Raw genomic sequence first — 20,576 nt, 5'->3', positions numbered from 1 at the left:
CGGTGAATCTGCACTATAAAAAGGATCGAGAGAAGCTACTAAACAGTGTAATTCAGAAGAAACATAAGGGTTACATACCTAGCAAGCTGAGAATGTCTAGTGCATATCCTGTACAAAACCACAGTGGATTTTCCATTCTAAGTTTAACAAATCTTATAGTAAAGAGCAATCACATTTACGATATCAAATGATCTTCGTTAGATAAATTATGAAATGTATTTTTATAATTTACCTCTAATGTGGTACATGTTTTTAGTTTAGTCCAGAAACTTGGTGAAACTCAGAATGGTTGGACTTAGGACAACATAGAATCCATTATATTTCAAGGCTACTGGAGTAGAAATGCAGAAGGTTACAGTGCAATTGTACTCTGGTAATCAGGATTGCTTTCCAGGAATGATGGACATCTGTGCTGGCCTGTCATAGAACCACAAGGTTCTTTCTATATCCCACCCTTCTCATGCATCAAGAGACCAGTAAAAGGGGACATGGCAATTGGAGATCTTAAAATGAAATATTGCTCTCCAAAGACAACAGGAAGCGACAGATCCCTGTGTTGAAGAATTAATAAAAGATCAAGGTCACAGCTTTTCAAGGTCCACTAGAGTGTTATACTATCATAGTGTCACGTAGCATGACCACGGTGTATCCATCTTCCACCAGGAAACAATAAATAGCAAAAAGCCAAATTATATAGCTCAGAAATTTTCAAAAGCAATTAAGAAAAAATCCAACTGTTTAGTTCATGTCAATATCGTAAGAGACTAGTACACTAAAAATAATAGACAACTTAATCCATTCATGTTATTATCCCTACACCATTAACACTTAACAAGGAACTTGGTTAAAAAACAGTATCTGGATTTCGTTAGCACACTCACAGAGGATCAATTGAATTGTCTACGGTACTGGAGCTGCAGTTAGACAAAATTAATCTATAATGCTTCATAATCAAACAATACCACAAAGGGATTATTTGGTTAGATTTATCAAATAATTCACAAATCACTAATTGGTCATAAGAGAGTCATGCAGTAGGCAAGCTAAACCTATAGGATATCTGATCAAAATAGATCAATTTGGAGTTGACATGCCTAAGTTCCAAGAAAACTCACTTATCCGACGGAAGACAAACAAATAACACATACAAACAGGATACAGGCAAATCTTATCTGCCAATTCCAGACATAGCATAACCAAGGCACGATAGAAACATTGTACTTCTGAACACAGATAAATACAGAGGTGCATTAGAACAGAGGATACAGCAAGTGGAAGAATACTGTACTGCTAACTAGACCTCCATCTTTTGATAGAGATATTGGTCTTAAGGTGTCCAAATGAATTTCTGGTCTAAAATTGATACTAAAGATGATTGCAAAATAATTTGTGATACTCCACATCATCTAAATGTTTGAGATGTTAGATTACCATATCAGGAGTTCAGGAGTCAGGACCATACATGACCTCTCTTTTTAATCTTGCGAAAGTCAGGATCAAAAGGGGCAAAGAGATCCCACCAGGCCACAACAACTTTAATGATGGCTGAGGACAACATGCAATGACCTCGTTGCAAGAAAAATATAGTAGATTATAAATGTCTAACTAGATAATTAAACAATCACCACAAAGGACAATAGTATAAGTACTAGTTGGTTAAACTATTGAAAGATTATGACAACCATGTCTTTAGGTAATTTACAATCAAAGTAATCCTCACAATAACACAAAAGATGTTCTCTAGTTGGCCGCCATTATCATAATTGATACACTGTTATTTCCAATTTACTATATTTGACATCTTTTAAGAACGAAAACATCTGATCATATCGGAGTTCTGAACTAAGCACATAACTAGACTGCCTATCATGGTTTTCAAAGCGGTATGGCTATACAAAGCGTTGGACTGCCGCTTGGACGCCTAGGCGAGATAGGCGAGCAAGGCGTTGGGCCACCGCCTGGACGCCTAGGCGACGCCTTTAAAACAGTGCTGCCAATCACAAAGGTATGAGAACACATTTCATCCTGATCTGAGTATCAATTCAATCAGCTACAATGATATTCTAGTGTAAGATGGTATTGGTAATACAACCTTGTTACCTTGCCAAATCACCAATGAACCCAAAACACAGTTCAATAGTAAAAGGGAAGCAGCAATAAAGAATTGTGGTTGTAGCCAATTTATTAACAAACAGGATATCGGTATGGAGCTGGTTCATTTAAAAGGAAGATACTACATTTTACCAATTGGTTCTACAAGCTGAAGATTAATATCATTGTAATAGAAATGTCTCGAACAATCATATTTTAATCTCCCCTCTCCCGTGTACAATCACCAAAACTAAGCATAATCCAACATCCAAAAGCACCAAAATATCTTTAGTTCGAAGTCTACTTGCCTATTAGCAGTGCATTTTTATTCCTTTTGATACTGAAAACTAAGTATCCTTCCGGCAGAGGTCTGAACTTAAAATCATCTAATAAACACCGCAGCAACTGACGCGACAGACACTCCCAGAGCGCAAGAGATGGCCATCACCCGTGTCCGGAGCAGCATGAGGTTAACGTTCTTCGTAGCCTGGAGGCACAACGTGAGCACCTGCAGCCTCGCGTTGGCCTCCATCTTCTGGAAGAAGGCGATGGGCTTGATGGCGCGGCGTAGCACCAGGGCGACCGCGAAGGGGAACGCGAACGCCGCCACTCCCTGCACTGCCGCGGCGGATCCGACACCGAGAGGCGGAGCACCGTAAGATATCCACGCGCCGGCGGCGAGGTGCGCTCCTCCGAGGAGCGCGAGCGAGCCGCTGAGGCGCTGCACGGTGCGGCGGAGCGCGTCGAGCTCCCGCCGCGTTTCGTCGGCCAGCGGCGACGTATCGCGCTCCACCGTGGGGCCCTCGATCTCCTGGTGCCGCATCTCATCCGGCGACGCGGGCGCGGATGGGGCGCCTTGGCTGGGCTCTGATGTCGTGGAGGAGGGGTTGGGGCTGGGGTTTGAGGGCGCGGAGAAGAAGCGGCGGCCGGGATTCAGGAGGATGAAGGGGTCGCGGCCATGGGTGAATGTTTTAGGTATGGGGAAGTGCGCGGCGGCGACAGCCGTTGGGCTCAGGAGGCGGTGGGAGAGGCGCGAGAGCGCCATCGGAGGCGGAGCCTGCAACAACGCTGCAAGCCTGACGAGGAAAGGTCGCGGCGGCGGCGGCTCGCCTGTTTCGGATTTCTGAAAAGTTGTCTCCCGTTTCCCCAGTCAAGAGTCAAGGCGTAATCTGGGAATACGTTTGCTCCCCTCGTATGCGGTAAGACGTTGAACTCGGAGTAAAGTTTTGCTAGCACACTGCATACGTGGCATCACAAGGAAAACGCTGTACTAGGGTAGGGACACGCTCGCCGGCAGGTTCGGGCTGCCTTCCTCCACAATCCAGCGGCTGCCGCACGGCTCGGCCTCGGTCCTACAGCTACAAGAACCATCTCTCTCTCTCTCTCTCCTCTCACTCACTCACTCCCCCCATTCCTACCTTTCTTCTCCTCCACCTCGTCAGGCACCCTCAAACCCTCGCCGCAAGAAAGAAGAGGTCAATCAAATCGAACCAAAACCTCCCGACCCCACAAGGCCAAGCTCATTTCCATGGTGGTGTACACGCAGGAACATGTGTACCGGCACCCGTGGGACCGGGTGACAGCGGCGGCGTGGCGCAAGTTCACGGATCCGGCCTCCTGTACGGCGCTCTCCCACGTCGCAGACGTTCACACCCTACACCGCCGCCTCGACTCCGACACGGGCCGCCTCCAGGCCGCGCGCTCCATCACCGTGCGGTCCCCGCCGCTCCCTTTCGTCCTGCGCCGACTCCTCCCGTCCGCCGCGGCGTCCCCAAACGGCGCCGCGCTCTGCCACTGCGTCGAGACCTCGCTCGTGGACGCCCAGCGCCGCGCCATGGACGTCGTCGTGCGCAACGTCAGCCTCCGGGGCCTCATCGAGGTCGAGGAGCGCGCCTCCTACAGACCACATCCGGACCGGCCCGACGACTGGACGCAGTTCAGGCAGGAGACCACGATCCGGTGCCGCCCGCTCGCGGCCCTCGCCGCCGTCGCTGAGAAGGTCGAGACCCGGTGCGCCGAGAGGTTTCTGCAGAATAGCGCCAAGGGGAGGGAGGTCGTCGAGCGGATCTGCCGGTACCTCGAGGCCGAGTCCGCCGGCGCCGCGCCCTCCGTAACCTGATCTCGTTTGCACATCTTTGCTTGATCCGAACGGATCCAAGGGTTCCTCGATCTGTGCTGTGTGCGCCCGGATAAATCGAACCCCGCCTGCTAGGCGCTTGCTTTTCTTCATTTTTTGTGTGTGAAATGATGAGCTGAATTCGGAATAGAATAAAGCTTCTGGTCATACTTGTTTCTTCTGTTGTAAGTATGTGGAACCGCTTTAACCTCCCTGATTTTGATCATGAGCCTTGCCAAATTCTAATTTGCTAATAAATTTAAATGCTATGAAATCACTGATGTTTGTTGTGTTATTTTGATTGACTGAATGGTTGCTCATGCTTTGATTGACTAGATTTAGTGGTGTTCTCATTCACAGAAAAGGGTGAGGTCATTGATCTGTTGTTCTTTAAGCTGGTAGCAGATTGTCCCCTTGGTTGATTGGTAAGAATAGTATGACATCGTGAAGTAAAATACTTTCCATATCTAGTCTATTCTAGCAATGTGTCATTCTTGAAGCTGGGCAGGTAGTGTTTAATGGTAGATACCCCATAGCTTTTTGTCGTACACTTCGCTAATACTTTTATCTGTGGAACCATTTTGATAATCTCCCCTTCCAACTCTTTGTGCTTGCTCTTGCAAATTTGAGATATTACATAAGTTATACATATCGGTGCTTTAATCTATTCAAGGCATGTCCAGATAAATCAGAAAGTGAACCGATGTGTCATTCTTGAAGCTGGGCACAGTATTTCTGTCTCCTTTGTACATTTGGTTTATTGGTAAGAATGGCATGACATATATTGTGGATAGCATTGCTTTCTGATATTACAAGTCTATACTCTATAGTTGTAATATATATATGAGCTTCTCCATGGTTTTCTAAGTCATGTATCTACTAATTATCATAAGCTTATCCTTTTCTTGCTTACTGGAGCGGTGGATCCTTGGGGTTATGAACTTAGATATTGTAGGCTGCTTGTGCTTGTACTGTTGTGGATGAGTAGTTAGGTTCCATGACTTCGATTAGTCTGCTCAGTTGGCATAAATTGAGAATTGATGGAAGCCACTAAGCTAGTCATAGCTCAAGTAACTATAATAACACCACCTCCAACTAATCTATTATGTGATGCTCTTAATTTCGAACAAATTTCATTTGCTTTGTGTTTTCAATCATGTGAAGTCTTTAGTAAGTATGGAATGTCCCTCACGGCATGGATTCCACTTTGATGCTGTGTCTTGCAACCACATTTGTACATCGTAGACCAAGCTACTGCATCCCTGCAAGTATGATGTATCCTTACCTGAATTGGATTCTTGCTGTATATTTTACTCTGAAGATACTTTTTAAATGTTCTTATTCACCATCTTTCAGAGCATAGTTCTTTAATCTTTACTATTCCCTCCATTCCAAATCATAAGGTTTCTTTGCTGTGCACTTAGGTATATACTATGTCTAAATACATAATGCTGCACTTCCTGTGCTTTTCAGCTATATCTGTTGCTGCATGCTGCTTAAAATTTGAACCGTTGAAATCTGCTGCATAGAATCTGAACTGTGCATGCAGCAGCAGCTGCACCTGCACCTGCAGCACAAAATGTGCAGCCGATCAGGCTGGGTTCAGAAGCCAAAGCGTCTTATATTTTGGAAAGGAAGTATGGAGTACGAAGTAACAATGTGGTTGTGGGCAACTGCTAGTTCAGAAGTCTGGAATGGTTTAGGCTAATGTTATTCATTTGGTAGGAAGTTGTGAAACAAAACGTGCTGGCTTCTTACCACTGTAGTCAACTGGTGGTTCTCACTTGTTTGTTCCCTCTGAACTTCATGGCCGCAACATCTTTCAGACTATGAAATCTGTGTGGTCTATGCTTGTTCAGAATTTCTCTTAGTAGGCATATTTGACCGTGGCTACAAATTTTCACGAGGGCGTGGTCCGAAATTCAGAACGCTGCTTCATTATCACATGGACTGCGGTTTGTTTTCGCACTGACATGATTTGACATTGTTATTAACATTTGTGAACTGGTTTTGTGCGATAAACAGCTGTAAAATAAAGTAATTTCTGTGGTTGTAAATTGTACTACCTTCTCGAATATCTGTCGCCCGCCGTTAGTTCATATTTGTCAATGCTGCCTTTGGCTTGGGCGGAGGGAGGCTCCCCGCTTCCTGGTGTCTGCAGATGTAATCAGGGTATTGCCTGATGCTCTCTGGTATCCGCCGATGTGATCATGAGCTTATCAATCACCTTTTATTTTCTGATTCTGAAAACTTGATACTTGAAGCCGATATATTATTCAGTAGTCGTTTTGTCTGTCGAATGTTATCAGTCCCTGCAAGGATCACACCACGCTGCGCTCTCTGACTGTTTTGGCTTCGGCGGAGTTGCGGTTCGGTTAGTCAGTTTGCATAGTTCCTCGTTGCAGATGATCGTAGTTTACAAAATTCTGGTCGTGTTCGTGTTAGTTGTTGTGCCGCTCTTGCTCGGTTGATGGCAAGATGGCAGCTATATGTGGAACTGAACTGCCCTGTCAAATCAAAGCCAAACTGAATCACCACCAACAAGCAGCTGAAGCCAACGTCTCAACTGGGACTGGGACAGCCTACCCTTTACTGATAATAGCACGCAAGTCAAGTAGTCACCATAACTTTTTTTTTGAGAATCAAGTAGTCAACATAATTGTTGGGACTAGGAGTCTCTCTAGGAGACTAGGAGAGGCGATTCGGATAAATAAATGACTAAAAATAGGAGTAGAGGGCCTACCTAGATGGGCCTAATTATTACACATGGGCTGGCCATGTATGTGCGCGGGGTGGCCCGGAACATTAGGTAGCCCTAACTCGCGCCGCTATAAAATGGCGACTCTGGCGATCAGGGTTTATCTCGACTCCGCAACCTCCCTCTAGCCCGAGCGAAGAAGAAAGGAGGGTGCTCTGCCGGCGGCGGAGCGGAGATGTCCGAGAGGAGGCGCGGCGCCGGCGCCGGCACCGGCACCCGCAAGGATGAGGTGGTGACCCGCGAGTACACCATCAACCTCCACAAGCGCCTCCACGGATGGTACTACCACCAACTTTCTCTTCCATTTCCCAAGCTTATTAGATCCACGTGTTGGGGAGCATAGTGTTGTTCTATAGCCGCGTCGGGCTTACACATCAGATGCTGGTGCGGAGGGTTGCGGCCTGTGAGCACTATGTGGGCTTGCGAATGGTCGATACACCTGATCGGATGCATTATCTTTTACCAGCTAGACTACAGTCGGGATCACCTGACCGAGCGGGAATAGCGTGTAGTTGATCTTGCTCTTGTATCTGATCCCACATTCATCTCGCGTTTGTCTTGTTGTTTGCCTTTGTGAGTGGTGGCAGTAGTTGCATTTTGTTCTGTGGGCGCCGTTCGATTAGGTGCTACTCGGGTATAGTCAGGTGCCTGCCTTATTTCATTGGCTGAACACAGTTACATGCCCGGTATATACAATCTGCTCATCGTTACACGTATTGCCTCATAATGCTACTATGTGTTCCATTTGGGCAGTATATTTTCCTCCCATAATACACATTGTATTTGTAGTTGCATCGTATTTTTTTGAAGGTGTTTCTCTGATACAGTAATATCTTTTGTATTGTCCGGTTATAGTCAGGTATCTGTCTTATACAATCTCGTGGTTGATACAGTTACATGACCGGTACACAGATGTCGCTCATCGTTACACATGTTGCCTCGACATGCTGTCATGTGTTCCATTTGAGTGCTACATGCACATTGCAGAAGTACAATATCATGATGTTCCATTCTGTTAAATCTCTTTTGAACACGCAAAATTATATTGTATACAGCACTAACCATGCTTCAGTTGATCTTGTCAGTTTAGTCAACACTAATTAATCTACAATTGTATGCAGCACCTTCAAGAAGAAGGCACCGAATGCCATCAAGGAGATCAGGAAGTTCGCCCAGAAGACCATGGGTACCACCGATGTCCGGATCGATGTGAAGCTCAACAAGCACGTCTGGAGCAGCGGTATCCGGAGTGTGCCGAGGCGAGTCCGTGTCAGGATTGCCCGCAAGAGGAACGACGAGGAAGACGCCAAGGAGGGGCAGTACTCTCTGGTCACAGTAGCTGAGATCCCTCCGGAGGGTCTCAAAGGTTTGGGAACTAAGGTTGTTGAGGATGAGGATTAAGTCGAAGGGTTCAATCATCTAGCACTTAAATGCATACCATGAGAGCAAGTTTGATAATGCTGCTTCAGCTTGTTATCTATGCCGGATGACGTGTGATAGAAGTTTCGAGACGTTGCTCCTTTCAAGTTTTGAAATTTTGACTATATGCCATGCCAAGTCTGTGTTATCTTTACACATTCCGAGCATCTGTATTTATTATGCTGAGACAGACTCATCAATTTTTGCTTGTACAACCTGATATGACTGATGTAGCCATGTGTTTTAAGATTTTTTGACGCATGAAAGATCACTTGTAGCCCTGTCTGTCACAGCTGCCAGTTTGTTCTTGACAGATCACTTGTAAGCCCTGTTTGTCGCAGCAGCTGCTTTTTAGAGAAGCAACTTATCAGAGAAGCTGGTGAAAAACATTTTAGACTATCTGCAGTGGTTCATCCTAAATTTCTCACCCTATAATCACTTTTTTGCGTCACAATATTAACATTTTATCCCCTACTTTTTTTATCTCCTGTAATGGTTTCCCCTAAAATCTCTCCCTATATCCCACTACAACTATAAAATATTAAATACGCGAACAATGTTTAGAGTAGCTTGTGGACTGATGCTGGCTGTGGCGTACTGACGTTGCGTTGGCTTCTCCCGCATAGGGAGCCTGGCAATATTATTATCTAATCCTATTCATCATCTATTACCATTTTTTTCAATTATTAAATATGTGAACAATGTTTAGAGTAGCTTGCGGATTGACGCTAGCTGTGGCGTACTGACGTTGGCTTCCCCCGCGTAGGGAGCCTGGCAGAGAGCGCCGCTGCGGCCATAGCGGGCGCCCTGTAGGCACCATGCATGCTACAGGGCAAGGGGAGGGAGCCTCGCGCGGCAACCCGTGTGACTAGCCTTATATGCTTTCAGTTTGTTCTATAGAGCATCTAAACTGATAAGTTATCATAAAAGCATTCTGTTTGATACAACTTCTGTTTGTGAAGTTGAAGATAAGATGTGCCAAACCAAACCATTATTCGATACGAGCAAATAGTAATGGCATAACAGGACACATGCCACCCCTTTTAGCAGTTACAGTAGTACCCCTTTATCTGAAGATAGAGTTTGTGGCTCGCTTGATTTATGGTCAGCTCGTTATAGTTCTTTTTACGAGTTGAGCGGATATCCTAGCTTGGCTCGGTGCGAGTCAGCTCACAAGCTATCACATTTCAGCAAAATAAAACTATGTACTTATCATTTATGTAACAATTGATGAATATGTTATATGTATGTGTGCTGTCTATGATCTATAAATTAAAATAATGATTGATGAACTGCGTTTATATGTTAAATTGGTCTATATGAATATAATTGTGGTTAAATTAATATAATTATATGTGTAAATTTTGAATTTGATGAGTGATGAGTTGTGTTAATTTGGTGGTACATTAACGTTGTATGTGAAATTATGAGTATAATTACTATTTTCTATTGTTTAATTAATTTGAATTACCTAAAAATTGATTATTATATACTTCCTTCACTCTTCAAATACTAAATGTTTAAGGGGTTTCATTTTGGATGCAAATATTTGATGTTGAAATATTTGAAGCTCATTTTACACTAGTATACCCCTAATTACTCTTAGATGGCAAGAATTCGATGTCAAGACCTGGTGTAATGACGACCAATGTTGCAACCATGTAAGCTTACATCTTCTTGTGTTTGATTTCGACATATTTATTAGGGGTATTTCAAGACAGAACAATCATATTTAATAGTTCCTTGGTATATGAGATCATGTCTAAAACATTAAGTATTTGAAGACCAGAGTGAGTACATATTATTTTTCTGTCTAGCTCGCGAGCTAAACCAGCCGAGCTGACTCTGTGGCTCGTTAACTTAACGAGCCAGCTCGAACTCGGATAAGTCAAGCTGGCTCGATAGCCTTGTTTGGCAAATCTTATTTTCAGCTTGTTTATAAATTTAAGTATAGGTTCTGCCAAATAGACAGCTTCTACAACAGCTTATCAGTTTAACTGCTTCTCAGAATGAACTAAAAGCAGCCAACAAACAGAAGCTACTTTTTACCGGCTTCTCATATAAACTGCTTTTTCAACAAACAACAGCTGTGCCAAACAGGATCTAGCCCCAAACAGCCCCCTTCTCACTCTATCTCGTCGTTGCCGTCTCTCCCTCCCAGATGTAGGGACGCTACGACGGTCGATAGGTAAAGAAACCAATGCGCCTCCCAATGAATAACGAGACAAAACCCTCGCCTCCTCTATCGTCCCCACCCTTGCGAGTTAATTGACTGCAAATTATACATGTTTTTCTTTACTTTTCTATGTACTTAGTAAAATGGTTTATTGTAAGTTGTTTACAGGGTGTTGATTTATTTTTACTCTTGTGCAATCAGGCAAGTGGTTCAAATATTGCATTCACATATTACAGAAGCGTTTTCAAAATTGGAAGTCGATCCTCCTCAGACATTAGACAAAGAACAGGTACACCACTTAGTCTATGCATTTCGTTTACCAAGGAAAACAAAGAGGTCGAGACTGTTGCATTCTCATTTTCTTAAAACATCTTTTTTTTCTTGTATATTTTTAATCTATATGCTTTTTCTGTGACCCAGATTATTACGAGATGTTTAGGATATTCTTCAAGACGGTTACAAAATTTATTGATAATATATACAGATATTGAAAAGGAGAACTGGAAATAGAAGGATGATAGTTAAAGTATTTGTAAGAAAATGTATATTTTAATAGTATGGTGGATTGTAGGGAGATGTTATAGGAGAAACCGCTGCAATGAGTGAAGGTATAGAGGGGGACATATCACAGATGTGGCACTGCAATGAGTGGATATATTGAGGAGAGATCACAGACGTGGCACGAAAGTGGATATAGAAGGGTGGAATTTAAGAGAAAGCGTTGAAGATAACATTAGCATCTGATGACGAAATGGCACACGCTACAGCCAGGCATATGATCTGATTTTCCACCGTGACCCATATAACTTTTTTCTGAATAGTTTAACCTAGAATCCTAGATGCATGGTTCGATTTAGGGTTTAGAAATAGAAAGCAACGAATTTCTTTCGTCACGATAACTCAACAGATTTTAGGGTCTAGAAAGCAACAAATTTCTTTTATCACGATGACTCAGCAAATTTTATATTCACATTGATTTAAATGATTCAAATAAGCGAGTTCAGCCGAAGCGTTTGGAATCCGGAACAAACAGGCTAATATCTCGTTTGATGATGCAAACGGGAACAGAAGTGGGGAACATTATTCATAATGGCCTCGCCAAACATAATTAGAAGACAAAAATGAACATCTATCGGTTCTTATAAAGGATTAATACAGTTCTAAGGAAGCTTCTCAATTGCCAAAATTCACGGCAAATTTAGATGGGGTCTTTAAGCAGAACGAGCGCATATGCCATCACTCCTTAGCAATGAATCTGTGACAGAAGTGAAATGATCCGTAAGATTTAAAAAATTAACTGAGGCAACAAAGTAACTGTAGCATAATAGAGCAGAGCTTTGCATATCTCAATCTTGATTATTGAATAATGAAATGTCATCTGAAGTTCGTTCAAAGAAAAAAATGGCATGAAGAAACTGTTGTCAATTCCTAATTCCCTATTATGCTATCTTCCTTGTACTCATATTGAAACTCCACTATACACAGTGTTTTAGATGACCATATGAGTAAACAGCTAGACACGGTCTTAGCGCAGAATAATGTTGCATATGGACCTTGCAACTACTCTAGGAGGCAAACAAAAACATTCATGTAAGACTATCTCCAGCAGATTATCCATTCTCATACTTATATTCAAACTCCATTTTGCGAATAGTGCAGTCTACACTACAAAACAGTATTTTGGATGACCATATAAACGAACTTGCTGGACATGGTCTAACACGGCATGCGAATAGTGCAGTCTACACTACAAAACAGTATTTTGGATGACCATATAAACGAACTTGCTGGACATGGTCTAACACGGCAATGATAAGATATACTCCATCCATTCTAAAATAGTAGTCGTTTTAACTCTAAATTATATATATATATATATATATATATATATATATATATATATATATATAGAGAGAGAGAGAGAGAGAGAGAGAGAGAGAGAGAGAGCATACATTAATTATTGTGTGAATTCGGTAAAAAGTGAATTTTAATTTGGGACGGAGGGAGTATTGAGTAAGGCAAAGATGACTGTTGGAATACGAACCCATACCCCTAACCAGGGATGGGGAGTAGTATTAATAGGCTTAGTAATTGGGCCAGGCCCATTACAGTGAGGGGTGAGACGGTAAATTACATGGGGAACACCCCAAACCCTAGACTCCTAGACGGGTAGTCTAACACCCCCCGCAGTCACAACTCTATCCTGTACAGATGTTGAGACTAGAACGAAAGTCTAAGAATACACTCGACGGTAGTCCCTTGGTGAAGATGTCGGCGAACTGCAGCGTGGTGGGGACGCTGAGAACCCGAACGTCACCGGCAGCGAAACGCTCGCGGACGAAGTGGAGGTCGATCTCTACGTGCTTCGTGGCTGATGCTGCACGGGGTTGGTGGAGAGGTAGACCGCACTGACGTTGTCGCAGTAGACGAGCGTGGCGCACTGGAGAGGACTGTGGAGCTCGTGGAGGAGCTGGCGCAGCCAGGAAGCCTCTGCCACACCGTTGGCCACGGCATGGTACTCGGCCTCAGCGCTGGAGCGAGAGACGACGGGCTGCCTCTTGGCGGCCCAAGAGACGAGGTTGGCGCCCAGGAACACGGCGTAGCCGGAGGTGGATCGGCGCGTGTCGGGACAGCCAGCCCAGTCAGCGTCGGTGTAGACCACGAGCTCCGACGTCGGGGATGGGCGGAGTAGGAGGCCGTAGTCGAGGGAGTCGCGGAGGTAGCGCAGAATCCGCTTGAGCGCAGTGAGATGGGGCTCCCGCGGAGTGTGCATATGCAGGCACACCTGCTGGACGGCGTAAGCGATGTCGGGCCTGGAGAACGTGAGGTACTGGAGCGCGCCGGTGAGGCTCCGGTAAGACGTCGCGTCGGCGACCGGAGGCCCGTCGTCCTCAGAGAGCTTCGCCTGAGTGTCGACAGGCGTGGAGCAGGGCTTGCAGTCAGACATGCCAGCCCGCTCCAGGATGTCGATGGCGTACTGGCGCTGGTGGAGGAAGAGACCCTGAGGCCGACGTTCGGCGGTGATGCCGAGGAAGTGGTGGAGGGGCCCCAGGTCCTTCATCGCGAACTCCCGCTGAAGGGCGACGATAGTGCGGTGTAGAAGGTCGGCGGTGGATGCCGTGAGCACAATGTCGTCGACGTAGAGCAGGAGGTAGATGGTGTCGTCGCCGCGCCGGTAGATGAACAGGGACGTGTCCGACTTGGCCTCGACGAAGCCGATGGAGGCCAGGTAGGAGGCGAAGCGACTGTACCAAGCCCGTGGCGCCTGTTTGAGGCCGTACAGGGACCTATTCAGCCGGCAAACCAGATCCGGACGGTCAGCGTCGACGAAGCCGGTGGGCTGGCTGCAGTAGACAGTCTCCGTCAGAGTGCCATGGAGGAAGGCATTCTTGACATCGAGCTGATGGATCGCCCAGTCGCGGGAGAGGGCAAGGGAAAGGACGCGCGAACAGTGGCGAACTTGACGACAGGGCTGAAGGTCTCGTCGTAGTCCACTCCGGGGCGCTGGGTGAAGCCCCGAAGGACCCAACGGGCCTTGTAGCGGTCGAGGGAGCCGTCCGAGGTCAGCTTGTGGCGAAATAGCCACTTGCCGGTGACCACGTTGGTGCCTGGTGGATGCGGCACCAGGTCCCAGGTGTGGTTTGCCAGGAGGGCCGCGTACTCCTCCTCCATAGCACGACGCCAATGTGGGTCGGCGAGGGCAGTGCGAACGGAGGAGGGCACTGGGGAAGCGTCGGGTGGAGTGCTAGACGTAGCAGCTGCCAGGATTAGCCGGTCGACGGGGCGGAGAACGCCAGCAGCGCGCCGAGTCACCATCGGGTGGACGTGCCCGGGTCGCGGTGGATAGCGACCGGGTGGTAAACGGACGACTCGGAGCGAACCGCCGGGACGTCGGGAGCGGCTGGTGGGGCCGGCTCACGGCGGTGATAGACGACGGCGGGGTCGGCGAACCGGGCCGCGCTCGTCGACGGGCCCGAGTCGGGGGGCGCCGAGGTAGTGGCGTGGCCGCGGCGATGGTAAACGAGTGCGGGGTTGGCGAAGCGAGCCGGAGTCGACGGGGCCGCGCGTGGCGCAGGCGGGGTCGACGGGGCCGCGCGAGGCGCGGAAGAGGTCGTAGTGGCCGCACGAGGAGCAGGTAACGGCGCAAGACGGGGAGCCGGAGGTGGGGAAGGAATCGGATCGGACTCGAGGAGGGAGTCAAGATCGGTGGGTGGGGTGGAGCCAGCAAGGGGAAACACATCTTCGTCGAAGATGACATGACGAGAGATGATGATGCGGTGGGAGGTGAGGTCCAGACACCGGTACCCCTTGTGGTCAGGGGAGTAGCCAAGGAATAGACAGCGGGTGGAGCGAGGAGAAAGCTTATGTGGAGCGGTAGCGGAAGTGTTAGGGTAGCAGGCACAGCCGAACACGCGAAGGTGGTCATAGGAAGGGGCTGTGCCGTATAGGGCGAAGTGGGGGGTAGGGTGGCGCACCGCCTTCGAGGGAAGACGGTTGAGGAGGTGGGTGGCAGTGTGCAGGGCCTCTGCCCAGTAGCTGGCAGGGAGAGACGCCTGGAAGAGGAGGCAGCGAAGCATATTAGTGGTGGTGCGGATCATGCGTTCGGCGCGGCCGTTCTGTGCAGAGGTGTATGGGCACGAGAGACGCAACTAGACGCCATGAGTGAGGAAGAAAGAGCGAGAGGCGTTGTTATCAAACTCGCGGCCATTGTCACACTGCAGAGCGCGGACCGAGCGACGAAACTGAGTGGATACCCAGGTGAAGAAGTGTGTGAGGGTGGTGAGTGTGTCCGACTTCAACCGAAGCGGGAAGGTTCAGAGAAAATGGGAAAAATCATCCAAAATCACCAAATAGTATTTATAACCAGAAAGACTGAGTACAGGGGAGGTCCAAAGATCACAGTGAACCAGGTCAAAAGCCTGCTCAGCCCGAGAAGAAGTAGTAAATGGGAGACGAGTATGTCGGCCTAACTGACAAGCATGACAGAGACCCTCAAAATGTCCCCTACTACATGAAGGATCTAGACTACTGGTAATCTTGGTCATGACGTCTGGTCCAGGATGGCCGAGACGACGATGCCAGGTGGTGGAGGAGGTGGTGGAGACCAGGACAGGGGGTGGAGACACGCCGGCGGTGGAGGGCTGGAGCGTGTAGAGCGGCCCCGAGCTATCACAGCGGGCGAGAAGGGTCCTGGTGGCCAGATCCTTCACAGAAAAACCAGAGGGGTCAAACTCAATGGAATAGGAGTTGTCAGTGGTGAATCGACGAACGGAAAGAAGATTGTGAGTGATGTGGGGAGCTACGAGAACATCGTTGAGGTAAAACGGCCCAGGGAGAACCGAGGCACCTACTGAGGTGACTGGCAGAGTGGAACCGTTTCCAACGACGATCGAGGATGGGTGAGAGGGGAGGGGGGATGAGAGCGAGAGAGCGTGCCTGTCGTGGGAGTGGTGTGGTACGAGGCACCGGAGTCGATCACCCAGTCGGAGGGGGGTGGGGTCATCGCCATGGTGCTGAAGGCAGCAGCGAGGGAGGCGTTGTCCCAACCACCGGCCGTCGGGGACCAAGGCGTCGAGGTGTGGGTCCCCGGGGGCAGGAGCGCGGGCGGGGCCTGGGGCACGACAGGGGCACCGTAAGGAGGCGCGCCGTAGGGAGGTGCAGTCAGGAGGGCCGGCGCCGGAGGACGGGAGGCACGCGGTGCCTGGCCCGGCCACATGGCGATGGTCCCGGTCCAGGGGTTGTAGAATGACGGCCACGCGTGGCCGCCACCCCGGCCGAAGGGACCACCACGGGAGGAGCCGCCACTCCCACGGCCGCCCTTGCGGGAGCGACGACCCCCGTCGGTCGTGGAAGTCGGACGAGGGGCCGCCGGGAGGGCGGGTGGAGGGCGGGTGGGGGCCCCGGTCGACGGAGGACGGGTGGCCTGGCCCCCTGAAGGTGGCAGACCGCTGGTAGGAGTGCTGTAGAGGGCCGAGGCAGGAGTGGGTGCCTCATTCGCCATGGTGAGCTCCTCAAGGAGAAGCTCGTTCCGCACGGCGTGGAAGGTGGGGAAGGGCACGCTCCGCTTGATGAGAGCCTTCAGGTGGCCGTAGCGAGGGCTGAGGCCACGCAGGAGGTTCAGCACCAGGGTACGATCGGCAACAGGCTCGCCGAGATCGCGGAGAGAGTCAGCCAGGCCCTTCATCTGGCGGCAGTATTCGCCCACGGAGAGGTCCCCCTGAGAGAACAGGTGGAACTGGGCGTCGAGGTGGAGCGCCCGCGCATCCCGATTCCCGAGGAACTGATCCTCGAGAGCGAGCCACGCCTGGCGCGCAGTGTCCGCCTGGTCGCGGATGATGTCCTGGAGCTCAACGGTGATGGTGTCGTGGAGCCACGAGAGGACAACGCTGTCCATGAGGCACCAGGAGCGAGGCGGCGGAGCGTCGTGGTCGATGAGGACGTGGTCGTCGAGGACGAACCTCCGTAGCGTGAGAAGGACCTGTCCTCGCCAACGGGTGTAGTGGGGAGACGCCGGATCCAACACCACGGACACGAGAGCCCGGATGTTGTGCAGACCAGCGGCTTGAGCGTGGAGAGCAGCGATGAGGTCGGCGTCGAGGTCAGAGGCGAGGGGGTCCTCCGGGGGTTCCACAGAGGCGACCGGCGGGCGGCCGAGGAGGCGCTGCGTGGTGGCCATCTGGGTGGTCAGAGCGGCACCAAGGGCACGCTCACGCTCCAGGGCGAGGGAGGCGGCGCGCTCACGGCGAGGCCATCACAGCCGCCTGAATCGTAGCGAGGGTGTCGCCGAGAGTGGAGTCGGTGCCGGGGGGTGCCGCGAGGGCAGGGAACCCCGGTGGAGAGCCTCGACGGTGGGCCGGGGAAGAGACGTCGCGGAGGGGCCGGAGGTCGACGATGTAGGGAGCCTCGGCATCGGTCACGGAGCGGCCGGGGCCCATGGGGTGGGTCTGGCCGACAGCAGGGAGGCCCAGGGAGGCGACGCCGGCGGCCAGGGAGGCGGTGGCCGCGCCCAGGCCCGCGGTCAGGGGCGGGTGCGCCAGGCCGGCGGTGTGCGCGTCCGGGGGGAGGTCCGCCATGGGCAGAGGGCGCGGCGGCGGGCAGCAGAGGGCTGCAGGCGCGGCGGCGGGCAGCAGAGAGCTGCAGGCGGCGGTGGCGAAGGGCGCGCAGGCTGGGGCGCGACCGGCAGGGGAGGAGAGGCGGCTGGACGCCGGCCGACGGAGAAGGGGAAGAAGCGAGCCGGGGCGGATCCGGCGGCGCTGGCGCGGAAGGAGACAAGCCGCGCGCGGCACCGGCGGCTGGAGGAGACGGCGCAGGTGCGCGGTCCGGTGGGAGCAGAGGGAGACGGCGCGGAGTTGCGTCGGGGCGCGGGCCTGAGGCGGCCGGGCGCGCGGGAAGGAGGGCCGCCGGCGGCTGGCACTGGCAGGGCGCGCGCGGATCCGGCGGGAGGTGCACGCCGGAGATGGTGGGGGGCGCGGCCGGGAAGAGGTGGGAAGCAGGGAGGGAGGGGGAGGAGAGGCCGACGGCTGGGGGGCTGGGCGGCGGCGCAGGGGAGCTCCGGCGGCTGGGCAGGGAGGCCGGCGGCGGCTGCAGGGCTGGGAGAAGCCCCTGGCGGCTGTAGCTGACAGGAAAACCTAAACCTAATTTGATACCATGTTGGAATACGAACCCATACCCCTAACCAGGGATGGGGAGTAGTATTAATAGGCTTAGTAACTGGGCCAGGCCCATTACAGTGAGGGGTGAGACGGTAAATTACATGGGGAACACCCCAAACCCTAGACTCCTAGACGGGTAGTCTAACAATGACAACAATTCAATTGGCGACTCCGTAGCTTGAAATAAAATCTCGAGACATGACACATCAGTCACCATATATGACAGGATGTTGGGATGCATGCCTACTGGTATATTACTCCCTACGGTCAAACTTCATGTATGACAGGATTTTAGGATGCATGTCTAGTGGTACACGAGTTACTCCCTACAATCACAACTGATAATATTTTGGACAGCTAATTACACCTGTAATTAGCTACAATTTCTGTCGAATACATCAATTATATCTGACTGGCGGTAGTATAATGGTAAACGAGCAAGACGCTTAGGGCTGCCCATATTTAGATATTGATCAAAACTGAGTAACAATTCTTGCCTGCAAATAAAAAGCAGATATAGGAAACTAAACATGACTGTACTGCACCAAACATCTCAACCTTTTGGACCCAAAACACAAGCTTAGGCCCTATTTGGATCAATGTAGCTAATAGTTAATTGCTAACAATTAGCCCCTTTGGATCCGAACAGGTCTAGCTCATAGTCCAATTAATTGCTAGATAATATCCAACTAACAACTATCTTACTACTCACTCTGTCACTGTAATTATATTCCTAGCACAAAAAAATGTCTACAAATAAATCAATCTCTAGAATGATCCACCAGCCCATTTAATTTTCTCCGAGTTCTCTCATATTTACTAGCATTCTATAATTCCCCGATCTAGGCTTGAGTTTCTGCAGCTGCATGGGTGTAGTAAATGCTATAATTACCGTGTAACTGGAATAATCAACGATAAATGTGCAACTATTCCAATTAATGAAGAGTAATATAACATTTTCTCTGTCATACTAATTTGCTCTAAACTTCCTAGAAAATAGAAATATACTATTTATTTAGGGACTGAGAGAGTAGTCAGACTAAATCAGCTACAATAGTTAGCTAGCTAACATTAGCTATGATCTATTAGCTGGCTAGCTAATTATTAGCAGCTAATGGATCCCAAGCAGGCTTTAGCACCGAATGTCATTTTCCCACACCAACTAGTGTAGCTCTTCAGACAGAGCTACCTGCAGCAAACCAAGCTGACTACACATAAGAAATGTTATGCACTTACAGTTTGGAGTGTTTGTGCTTTTGGCTCAGATCAGATGCATTTGAATCTTGTAGGCTTAAAGCTTGGTCCACCTAAGACGCTCTACTAAAACTAAATGTTTTTTTTTCCAACGAACAACTACAGCATTTCGTCCATCACTTAATCAGAGGAGCCATATCAATGCAAAGTAGCATACCTCTAGATCAGAACTCAGAAGTAGACGGCCATCTGGACACCCTTCTCCACGAATCCGCACTTGGCATAGTAGGCACGCAGCTCGGGGGTGCAGTCGAGGATGACCTTGTAGCAGCCGGCGTCCCTGGAGATCTCCACGAGGCGGCGCACGATGCGGAGCCCGAGACCCCTGCCGCGCGCGGCGGCATCGACCACCACGTCCTCCACGTGCCCCACCTTGCCGCAGCCTCGCAGGAACTTACGCTCCACGAAGAGGCACCCTGTCGCGAGGATCCGCCGGTCCGAGGCGGAGGGGTCCTCGGCCACGAGGATGATGTGGTCGTCGCCCTGCGCCGCGAGCTCGGCGAAGCGCGTGGCGAACACGGATGTGGTGAGGTCCGGGCAGGGGGAGAGCTGGGAGAGAAGGGCGACGAAGCCCCTCTCGTGGTCGGAACACTCTAGGCGACGGATGTGGATGGTGTCGATAGTTTCGTCGGCGGCGGCGGGTTCCGGCGAGGTGGATGCCATTTGGGTCGGCGGCACCGGGCACAGGGTGCGTTGATTCAGATGTGAAAAATGTGAAAAAGTCGTTGAGCTAATCACACCTATAGTATCACATACTATCACGAAGAATTAATTTGAACGACTTACATATATCATTACATTAATAAGTTAATTATATATAACATCGTTAATTTAGCACAACTTCGTTTTCAAGTTTTTTAATTTTCAGTAAAAATGATAAGATATAGAGCTTAGATATTTGTTGCCAAGATATATTAGGAATTCTTTAGACTTATATATTTGTTAAGATTTTTCTAGATTATGTACAGGTGGCACTTATTCATGGTTTATGTGTCTATATAAGTTAAGTATCCCATTTTAATATGATGTAACACAACAAATGTTCTATCCCACACCCATCTCATCTCACATACATAACACATCTGATAGTATGTGGATTGCGCCATATAA

At 49.4% G+C, this 20,576-nt stretch overlaps 4 protein-coding genes across 4 annotated transcripts; 2 read left to right on the top strand and 2 right to left on the bottom strand.

Moving 5' to 3' along the window:
- Positions 1-2,157: 2,157 nt before the first annotated feature.
- On the bottom strand, positions 2,158-3,262 carry LOC100278014 (uncharacterized). Its single transcript, NM_001151432.2, has one exon. The coding sequence runs from the start codon at positions 3,134-3,136 to the stop codon at positions 2,474-2,476; it is 663 nt and encodes a 220-aa protein (NP_001144904.1). The 5' UTR covers positions 3,137-3,262; the 3' UTR covers positions 2,158-2,473.
- Positions 3,263-3,497: 235 nt separating this feature from the next.
- Positions 3,498-4,478, top strand: LOC100285456 (px19-like protein). The gene has a single exon (NM_001158349.2). The coding sequence runs from the start codon at positions 3,620-3,622 to the stop codon at positions 4,208-4,210; it is 591 nt and encodes a 196-aa protein (NP_001151821.2). The 5' UTR covers positions 3,498-3,619; the 3' UTR covers positions 4,211-4,478.
- Positions 4,479-7,021: 2,543 nt separating this feature from the next.
- LOC100285759 (60S ribosomal protein L31) lies at positions 7,022-8,669 on the top strand. The gene is made up of 2 exons (NM_001158649.2): positions 7,022-7,244; positions 8,087-8,669. Exons 1-2 carry the CDS (start codon positions 7,141-7,143, stop codon positions 8,364-8,366), a joined length of 384 nt encoding a protein of 127 aa, NP_001152121.1. The 5' UTR covers positions 7,022-7,140; the 3' UTR covers positions 8,367-8,669.
- Positions 8,670-11,465: 2,796 nt separating this feature from the next.
- Positions 11,466-20,349, bottom strand: LOC100283428 (glucosamine 6-phosphate N-acetyltransferase). Its single transcript, NM_001156329.2, has 2 exons — positions 19,624-20,349; positions 11,466-11,815 (listed from the first exon to the last, which is right to left on the bottom strand). The coding sequence occupies exon 1, from the start codon at positions 20,127-20,129 to the stop codon at positions 19,638-19,640; it is 492 nt and encodes a 163-aa protein (NP_001149801.1). The 5' UTR covers positions 20,130-20,349; the 3' UTR covers positions 11,466-11,815; positions 19,624-19,637.
- Between the last annotated feature and the right edge of the window lie 227 nt (positions 20,350-20,576).

The sequence above is a fragment of the Zea mays genome, chromosome 4 (assembly GCF_902167145.1).
Source record: "Zea mays cultivar B73 chromosome 4, Zm-B73-REFERENCE-NAM-5.0, whole genome shotgun sequence".
NCBI classification, from domain to species: domain Eukaryota; kingdom Viridiplantae; phylum Streptophyta; class Magnoliopsida; order Poales; family Poaceae; genus Zea; species Zea mays.
The sequence above is the reverse complement of the archived record's forward strand: the minus strand, read 5'-3'. Positions and strand labels throughout refer to the sequence as shown.